This window comes from Haplochromis burtoni, unplaced genomic scaffold (assembly GCF_018398535.1).
Source record: "Haplochromis burtoni strain Fernald_Lab_line unplaced genomic scaffold, NCSU_Asbu1 Contig_109, whole genome shotgun sequence".
In the NCBI taxonomy this organism is placed as follows: domain Eukaryota; kingdom Metazoa; phylum Chordata; class Actinopteri; order Cichliformes; family Cichlidae; genus Haplochromis; species Haplochromis burtoni.
In genome coordinates, this window is record NW_024582470.1 from 1,151,151 (window position 1) to 1,160,166 (window position 9,016).

Here is a 9,016-nt window from a genome sequence, read left to right on the forward strand (position 1 = left end):
CATGGCAAACAAGGTGAGCGCTTCTAGCCGGTTTCTCTTTGCACAGTGGAAATGGAGCACAGTGTTGCCGCTGTGCTCCATTAGGGGGCAGTGTCACAGCTTTTATAGCACGAAGTGTCCTCCAAATTACAGTCGAAGAAAGCAGCCGGGCTGACCAATCGTAATTGGGAAGTAATGCCACCGGTTGTAAACAGTGTGAGCTGTTTAGTGTGAGCGCAAGTTAAACTGGAGGGACCGAACACAGTGCTTCACGTTTTACTGCATAGGTACGTGTCACCGCTGTAGGTCACTGTGAGAAAATAACAACAGACAGTATCACTGTGAGCAGCCATAACAGTTAGCTTCCATAGAGCTAATATTAGCTACGTGTGTTCTGGAAGCATCCGCGACAGGCACGGCTGTCGCTATGGTTACGCACTGTTGTCCTACTGAGGGAAAGTGGTTGGTGGTGTTCAAGTTTCATTCAGGCCCCAACTTTCTTCTCTTTCAAACCTATCTTTCAGGAAGGTGGGGTAAGCAGGTGTTGCTTAGCGAAATGGTGCAACTTCACGTGAAGCGTGGAGACGAAAGCCTTTTTCTTTTTAACACCACCGTGGACACCCCTCTGGAAACTCTGATCCAGCAAATTACTGCCATTTACAACGGAAGGCTCAAAGTGAAGAGACTATGTTCAGGTGAAAACACACCCTCGGTGCTGCCACGACTCAAACCTGCACCTCACTACTGTTGAAACTTAACATCAGTGCTGGTGCACTCTATTTTGACCAGTTTCGTGTCTCTGAGTTCCCCAAATAGCATAATTCAACCCTGTAAGTGGACCTCTGACAAAGATCTGCTTGTTCCTCTGTGTGCCCTCAGAGATTCCCGAGCTTGCAGACCATGGCATCTCACTGCCACCCAACATGCAGGGGCTGACAGAGGAGCAGATTGAGGAGCTAAACCTGAGGGATGAATGGGGAGAAAATTGCATCCCCAGTGGAGGCTCTGTGTTTAGAAAGGATGACATTGGGAGGAGGAATGGACAAGGTGAGACTGTAACATCCGTTTGGGTTTGCATGATTTAATATAGCTCTGTAGTTAAAGCCTGGTTTCCTGACTTTGTGCAATTATATGAAATGATATCTGATAGCACGTAACAGCTGTAGATAATACTACTCACATTTCCTTTATAAAGATGACAATTTTGCAAGCAATCCTTTTTATTTGCAAGAATGCATGTTTAAACCATCCCTTTGCCTTCTACTAGCGCCTAATGATAAAATGAAAGAGGTGCTGATGAGAACGGTGGAGGCTGCAACGGCGCTCATCTCCAAAGTGAGTTATTTGCTTTAACGGTTGATCGTTACTTTTTGCTTTGTTCAAAAAGGGCGTCACAAACAAATTACATCATTCTCTTTATCATGCAGAAACAAGTTCAAGCCAATGTTTGTGTCACTGTGGAAATGATAAAGGAAGCACTGGATCAGCTAAGGGGGGCGGTCATGATCGTGTACCCCATGGGGCTGCCTCCTCACGACCCAATCAGGATGGAATTGGAGGACAAGGAAGACCTTTCAGGAACACAGGTGAAACAGCTGAAATGGAGGCTGATGGCCACATAAAATTAGCAGAAGCATTTAACTTAACTGCTATAGGAATTTTTATCTTCCATTTATGGTATGATCATTGGAGGTGTTATTTTAAAAAGGTGTCTTATTTTTAAATTAATTTGAAGCTCATGAAATTGCCTTCACCCTCTCTCAACTGTTTCTGCTACTTTTCTCTTCATCTCAGGTGTCTCTGCAGGTGATCGCAGAGGACGAATGCCAGCTGTGGTGGGCTGCCAAAGAGATGCAGAGGGGCAAAAAACTGCAGGACTACATTGGCAGAAATGAAAAGACAAAGCTAGTGGTTAAAATCCAAAAGGTGAGAGCCATTTCAATCTAAAGTATGTTTGAGGCCCGTGACCTTCATCATATGTTTTTGAGGGTTTTTTTAAACCCTTTTGCTATTCACTTTAGAAAGGACAGGGGGCGCCAGCGAGAGAACCTGTAATCACCGATGACCAGCAGAAACAGATGATGATGCACTATTACAGAAGGCAGGAAGAGCTCAAGGTGAGGAAATGTGTCACATGTTATAAACATTTGGCTTTGAACAAACATTCTAATCTTTTCTTTGTCACATTTTTAGAAACTGGAGGAGGCGGACGATGATCGCTACCTGGACTCAGAGTGGTCAGACAGGCAGGCCCTCAAAAGACAGTTTCAGGGTCTCACTAATATCAAATGGGGGCCGAGATGAAGACCAGCAACACTCTACAAACCCACCTCGGAGCCACTTCTGTCATCTGGAGTTCAACAGCTCTGTATTCAGCTGGACAAGTTGCCTTTTCAAAATCTTAAAATGAGCTTCCTCTTGGTCTCATGTGACATCATCCAGATAGTACTGATGATTCAGCCTGTGTGCTCTTATATCTTGGAGTTTCTCCTACTCTGTAACCGTCCTGAAGTTCAGATCCTGACATAATGTGAAACTGAGGCTGGTGTTTGATTTATTTAAATATAAATTTGCTCCCAGTGTTCCTTTATCAGTTTCACCATGTTGTTTTTTATTGAGTCTGTATGAAAAAAATAAAGTTTATTCCGTGTTTTATATTTTGATCACGTGAACACAAAAATTGATCAATATCAGTAGTTTTACATCCCTGGGAGTGCAGGGACAAGGATGCTACACCTTTCCTCTCTTTGTCTTCTCGGTAATGAGACAAACAAACGCCTGTGAAAGTTGCTCGCAGTCAGGAAGTTTCCACACAGTTCAGGTCATCCCAGCAGGACTGAGAAAGGTGTAGAGTTCAGACTGAGTTGTCATCCCCTTGAACTTTTGACGGAGACGAAGCAGTTATCCAGAGAGTTCTATCAAGTTTCACAAAATGCCTCCAAAAAGTCTGAAATTCTCTTAAAGTTTTTTCTTTTTTGATTGGTCAAAGCTTTACTCTAGAAGATTATATAAACCTCATCCCCAAAGGTGCTGTCACTTGCTTTGTATTAAGTCTGCAGTGGATGATCCAATCAAAGAATATCTAATAGGAGGCGATAAGGAAATATCTGTCATAAAGTTATCACTAGTCTCAGAGAATACCTTAGACTTGAACATTAGTTATTTTTCCTTGGAATGTTATCCCCCTCCTCCTGATTCTTGTTTTTGTAATACATCAAATGGTCTTTACATGCATTTGTATTTCTTAGTTTAGTGATCTCTTTAGATTACAGGATCTGTTCCCTGACATGTTCTTCGGTTTATATCACAAACACAGCCGCTATGAGACTGCTTGATCAGGAATTAGTGCAGTAATACACCCTCTGGCCGCTTAATTAGCTACACCTGTTCAAGAGATGCAAATATCTAATCAGTCACTCACATGACAGCAAGTAATGAATAGCCAGACTTCTTCCAGCTGATAGGAAACAGTAGCTCAAATAAGCATCTTTGAAGGAGAGGGCCACACTGCTGCTCCTGTCAGCTACGAGCACGAAACTGAGGTTACAATTCACACAGGGTCACCGAAATTGGGCTGTAAAGACTGTAAAATCACGGTGAGCTGTGACGTTTGGATTGAAGGTGAGAATTTGGTGTAAACATCTTTAAAGTATAAATCCATCATGCATTGTATTAACAGTGATGGTGTAATGATGTGAGGAATATTTCCTTGGCACGGCTGGTGCAAATATTGTAGCTGACCATGTCCGTCCCTGTATGACCACAGTGTACCCATCTTCCCATGGCTGCCAGACGAGCCGTGCAACAAAGCTCAAGTCATCTCACACTGGATCTTGAACTTGACAGTGAGTTTACAGCACTCAAATGACCTCCCTAGTCACGGGATATTAGTCCAATAGATGTCGTGGAACGAAGATTCCACATGGATATGGAGCTGACAAATCTGTAGTGACTGTGTGATGCTATCATGTCAATATGAACCAAATATGGATCAAAATGTCAGCATCTGTGCTGAAGAATTAATGACGTTTTAAATGCAAAAAGGGAACAACCTGGTACTAGCCTGTGAACCTGATAAAGTCGTTGGTGAATGCTTTTTTGTTTGTTTGTTTGCTGGGTTTTTTTTTTTTTTACAATAAATAATGTTTCAGCCTGAAATGTTAAAGCTATATTTAGTGGTGAGTCTGTATAAATACAAAAGACATAAAACTTTGTTGATCATGGAAACTTTTGAAAACTTTTTCTTTGCATATTGTTCGCAAAAATGGCAAAACACAACAAACTGCAATGTTAAAAAAGGAGCTTCTTGCGGTGGTGATCAGTATACCTGCTGGGAAAAAACACCAGATGCTGAGTAGCATCCACAGGTCATGAGTTATTTAACACGAGCTGCCATTCAGATAGGCGTTCATCCAGATCTCCTGCATGATCATCTCTCTGCGCTCAATTCTCTCCGCCCGCTCGGCCGCTTCGCTCACATAAGTCACTTCCTCCCAACCGTATATCGCCTTCCTTTCCGTGGCTGAGAGCAAAGATCTTCCCGTTCCCTCGTGGTCATCTTCTTCTTCATCTGTGTCATCCTCATCCTCTTCCTGATATTTAACAGTAGGGCTTCCCGGCTTGGGTGCAAGTCTGTGATCTCTGACCCAGCGTGCCCTGCAAGTCACTCGAACAGATACAGCCAGCAGGGTGAGCAGGAGACCAACGCACACGCTGGAGGTAAACAGCAGAGCTGCCATTTCAGGATGCTCTGTGTAGGAAACAAAGAGGGGGAGTTGCGATAAAGCATGGATTGGGAGTTAGTTCATGAGCGCATGTGTGTCAATACCTTTGATGTAAGCATATGTCAGGAGAGAGTTGCTCATCATCGCTCCTGAGTTGTCAGGCCTTCTTGAGCCTTTAGGAAAGGGCTCCTCCAGATCTGCAGGAGAAGATTGTGAAGATTACAAGTACGATGTGAAGAAGTCACAATAAAATCTTGGAACTGCGTGGACGGCATGACGCTGTTGTACCTTTTTCTGTGCCCACGCTAGGAGATGAGGTGAGGCTTACTATGTTGGGGTCTGCCACCCTTAGTAAACTCTGCGGTACTATTGGGAAAAGGACAGAAGAAGTCTTTGTATCGCTGTGAACAAAATGACTCAGTGGCTCAGTAGACCGTTTTAAACAAGCTACTTCTCACATCCAAACTGAGCCAACAATGGAGTTACACATTCAGATCGAAAATACTTTCCCTACTATTGTATTAATAATAAGCGCCCTTCAAGGCTAACACACATTGTTTTGCTCTATATGGAGCCAACACATCCAGTCAGAAGAATTCTTTCAACACCAGGCTCCAAATTACGATGCATGAATGTGACCTCGATGGCATTTGTGCCAATCACAGGAAGTTTATCAGGATGTCAACTCCAACTCACAAATCAGTTGCTCACAGTCCAATCTTCCCCTGCTATTGCGCTCTTGGGTGTGATGGGATAAGAACAGCTGATGGCTGGGATCAGCTGATAAGAATCCAGAGTAGGAAGTTAGAAATGTTCACCGATGGAGCTACCGCGTAATGAACGAGACCAAAACAAAAACCTTCCTTTGTGTATGTGCTCCTACTTTAAAACAGCTATGTTCAATTCATCACAGGGATTGCAATTAAGGTGAATGAGGAAACAGAGAGGGTCCTACCACAAGAATAGATCACACTGAGGTAATTCCTGGTTCCTGGAAAGCATGGGTCCCTAAAGGTCTGGTTGCTGACGGGAACAGCACACTTCTGTTTGCTGTAGCAGGACTTGGAGACCAAGTGTACGGCCTCGTGGTTCAGACACTCTGCAGGGAAAGAGTCAATTGCAAAAAGAGTTACTGAATAAGAAACATTGATTAACTGTAGTTAATCCATCCATTGGCTTCCGCTTATCCATATCAGGGTCGTGGGAGGGGCTTGAGCCTATCTCAGCTATTGTAGGGCAAGAGGCGGGGTGCACCCTGGACAGGTCGCCAATACGACACAGGACTAACATAGTTGTGGTTAAATTTGAATAAAATCAAAAGCATCCAGAGACCTAACTGTATCCTGTCATTGTACAATGTGAAATCAGTCACGTACAGTTTGAATGTCACACCAGGAAATGTTCCCAGAACGAAATGATAACAATGGCTGGGACACACTCCAATGAGTAAATGTATTATTCCATTATTCATGTCAAGACAAATGTGAACAGATATTTGTTTATGATAACATCAGAACATTTTCTTCTGCTTAACCAGGTCTGGGAACAGCAGCAATTAAATAAGTATCCCTCCACAAACTGCCACCTTATCACGGTCTCACACACAGAAGTTTCACAAGATTATACAATGAATTATTTAATTCTATTGAGAAGCAATATGTCGCCCTTTTTTAAACTTTCACAGTGCTGTACTCTAAATGTAAAACAAACTGTGTCCTCTTTAACTTATTCGTGCATCTTGAGACCTTTCATTCCTGGAATCGTCTGCTAGAAACTCACCAAACGGGGGTGGTCTTGTCAGGTGTGAGGGGCAGGTGTCGGTGTGACCCAGCCTTCGCCCGTAGACAGCTGCATAGATGTTCAGCGCCCTGGGGGGCTTACAGCGCAGGACCATGGTTTGTCCTTCACACACCACATGTCTTTTGTGTTCAGCTGAGTGAGGGGGGAAAAAAGGAGTAAAGACGACTTGGAGGAGGGTCTGATGGTGGTAGGAAACTGACGGCTGGAATTGGGTGTGGGGAGGATTTTTATGTGTGGCTGTGTAGCTATTCGCTTAAGAATGTGTGAGGAAACTTGTGCTGAAACAAAATTTGACCCGATGAACTCACTAGGTTTACACTTGTAGTCCACATGGAGGTATTTGGTAGTGCCGGGGCAGGGGTCCTTCCCAAATAGCAGGTGATTGACAGGCATCTGGCAGTCTCTGTGGCTCTGACACTCCGACAAAAGCTTCTGCACAATAAACATGGACGACAGTCAGCAAACACCATCCACAGTGAAGGAAGGACAACCAAATCAGATGCAAAGAGCCAAGCTTATGCACCGACTGGTTGACATGACGATTTTGAGACTGCGTGAAAGTGACGAGCAGCCACTAAGTAACAGCTGACCCAGTGAGAGTGAAAACAGCTCTTTACCCCACATATAAAATGCACCTGTAGGGCTGTGAAAGCTGAGCAGCTGTGATTGTGTGCCCCGAGTGGAGGGTGTGGAGCTACTCCGCAAAGCTGCATCTCGCTGCTCCCGTAGAAGGCAGACTGGATGGAGATGGTGGAGTGGCGTGGACAGTGGAGCCGCAGAGGTTGCCCATCACACGCGTGGGCAGAGTGGCTGGTAATGATCCTGGACAGGTAGTCTGTTAGACAGAAGACATGTATGCATGCACAGAAGGGAGACTTTGCTAATTTTACACATTACATTCAGAATTTCACCTAATCGTACTGAATTAAAAAAAAACGAAACTGCAGTAATTTATTAGCTACATAAATAAAACACTTTTTTTCTTGGATCTACTGCATCAGTAGCTGCGGAGCAGGTTGCGTGGCCTCTTTGGCGCTCTTGCAGGTGTCTCAGGTTGCTTTAAAAAAAAAATCACTGTGGTCTTGCCTCACTCACTGTCTTTTTTTTTTTTTTCAAAGTGGCATATTCGGCGAACCGGCATTCAACAAACATAACCGCCCTGTGCTGTACGGTTATACATTACATTACTTACTGATTCCAAGGTGTTGAGCTGAAGCTGTGCACAGTGTATCCAAAGATAAATACATTTATAAATCCAACACTGGGGAGATGGTTCAGATAAAACACTAGAATATGAGAAGAAATGCTGCGCAGTCATTTTGTCAGCTTTACCAATACAGCAAGAAGACACAAAATAGAGAATTAAGATGTGTTACATTATACCATCCAGGCTTTCTTGCTGTATCATGAACACTAGCAATGAGAAAGAGTACAGCCACATTATCTATAACACCATACATAAAAATGGCAAACAGAAGGTTCACCCCCCCCACACACACCCCAGCCACCCAACCCTACTGGCAGCTGTTATTACACACCATATAACAGTGGGGCTCATACCCAACCTGCTGTAACAGAAATACTTCGTGTTCTCATTGTCTGCACGACCACCACCACCACCCCGTAATCCCCCACCCACCCACATCACCATCATCTTACCTGAGAAGTCAGCCAGTCCACTCATGCTTCTGGTCCACAGGAGTAAAGTCAGACAGAGGAGGCTGTGGCTCCAGTCCAGTCTGCGACAACGGGTCCAGCTCATGACTCGCACCCCCCGTCTCACTGATCATATTAAAAGCTGGGACGCTTAAAAAAAACCCACCGTAGGACTTCCCAGACTTCACAAGAACCCACGCCAGATGGTGAAGGCGCTCAAAGAGGCCGCGATACCGAGCTTCATCTCTGTGTCGCCTGAGCTGAGATCAAATCACTTCTTCATCCGTCTTCACCTGCAGCACAGGAGAGAGAGAAAAACAGCGGCCGTTTGGGGTTGAGTAAGATCAGCCGCTGTGTGCAGCAGCAGCAGCAATGGACCACAGAGGAGGTTGGGAATAGCAGCTGCGCAACAAGTTGTTCAAAACTGACAGACGAGGTGACGGATCCGAGCGACGCGTGGAGTGGCGAGTCTCCCACGGCGACTTCCCAAACGCTCAAGCCCGCAGATCCGTGAATGGATCCATGTGGAAACTGAAGGCGACCCACAGTAACAGCTGAGCGGGAATCATAATGTGGGCGTGGCGCATAAAACTATTTTAAAGGGAAGAGGGGCGACACGCTCGCTGGTAATGACGCACTGGCTCCCTCCCCCTCCGCGAGGCACATGTTTACTTTTTGGAACTTGCTGTTTTATTCTGCCCGTTTCCTTCGCCTTTCTCTACAACTCCTAAGCTTTATTTTATTTTTCCACATCATAGCTTTAGACCAGTGTATTATATTTGGCGGAATATTTCGGCTTTCTTCGCATATTAATCTTACATCTTCACAAAAGTAATAGAACAACTCTCATAGGACAT

General features: G+C 44.5%; 2 protein-coding genes across 5 annotated transcripts; one reads left to right on the forward strand and one right to left on the reverse strand.

The window, feature by feature from the left end:
• Positions 1-117: 117 nt before the first annotated feature.
• Positions 118-2,634, forward strand: cfap298 (cilia and flagella associated protein 298). Of its 3 annotated transcripts, XM_005928048.3 has the most exons (8): positions 118-266; positions 504-674; positions 859-1,026; positions 1,247-1,314; positions 1,407-1,565; positions 1,774-1,905; positions 2,001-2,096; positions 2,173-2,634. In XM_005928048.3, exons 2-8 carry the CDS (start codon positions 536-538, stop codon positions 2,281-2,283), a joined length of 873 nt encoding a protein of 290 aa, XP_005928110.1. In that variant the 5' UTR covers positions 118-266; positions 504-535; the 3' UTR covers positions 2,284-2,634. The 3 variants fall into 3 exon arrangements, with proteins under 3 accessions (XP_005928110.1, XP_014190893.1, XP_042079294.1); XM_014335407.2 differs by lacking the exon at positions 118-266 and having other exon boundaries at positions 293-674; XM_042223360.1 differs by lacking the exons at positions 118-266; positions 504-674; positions 1,247-1,314 and having other exon boundaries at positions 949-1,026.
• Positions 2,635-2,738: 104 nt separating this feature from the next.
• eva1c (eva-1 homolog C (C. elegans)) lies at positions 2,739-8,796 on the reverse strand. 2 transcript variants are annotated; one of them, XM_042223358.1, is made up of 10 exons: positions 8,589-8,796; positions 8,163-8,452; positions 7,139-7,338; positions 6,812-6,935; positions 6,483-6,635; positions 5,659-5,802; positions 5,400-5,483; positions 4,992-5,069; positions 4,808-4,900; positions 2,739-4,729 (listed from the first exon to the last, which is right to left on the reverse strand). In XM_042223358.1, the coding sequence occupies exons 2-10, from the start codon at positions 8,263-8,265 to the stop codon at positions 4,359-4,361; spliced, it is 1,350 nt and encodes a 449-aa protein (XP_042079292.1). In that variant the 5' UTR covers positions 8,266-8,452; positions 8,589-8,796; the 3' UTR covers positions 2,739-4,358. The 2 variants fall into 2 exon arrangements, with proteins under 2 accessions (XP_042079292.1, XP_042079293.1); XM_042223359.1 differs by lacking the exon at positions 5,400-5,483 and having other exon boundaries at positions 8,163-8,775.
• Positions 8,797-9,016: the final 220 nt, after the last annotated feature.

What these genes read in the sequence shown, in the direction of transcription:
- cfap298 (XM_014335407.2), top strand. Translation starts at nt 407, where the DNA reads ATGGTTACGCACTGTTGTCCTACTGAGGGAAAGTGGTTGGTGGTGTTC. An exon ending in AGTGAAGAGACTATGTTCAG is followed by an intron (nt 675 to 858) that starts GTGAAAACACAC and finishes GTGTGCCCTCAG; the next exon opens with AGATTCCCGAGCTTGCAGAC. An exon ending in GAAGGCAGGAAGAGCTCAAG is followed by an intron (nt 2,097 to 2,172) that starts GTGAGGAAATGT and finishes TCACATTTTTAG; the next exon opens with AAACTGGAGGAGGCGGACGA.
- eva1c (XM_042223358.1), bottom strand. Translation starts at nt 8,265, where the DNA reads ATGAGCTGGACCCGTTGTCGCAGACTGGACTGGAGCCACAGCCTCCTC. An exon ending in CAGTGTGATCTATTCTTGTG is followed by an intron (nt 5,484 to 5,658) that starts GTAGGACCCTCT and finishes GATTCTTATCAG; the next exon opens with CTGATCCCAGCCATCAGCTG. An exon ending in GGACTGTGAGCAACTGATTT is followed by an intron (nt 5,070 to 5,399) that starts GTGAGTTGGAGT and finishes TTTTCCCAATAG; the next exon opens with TACCGCAGAGTTTACTAAGG.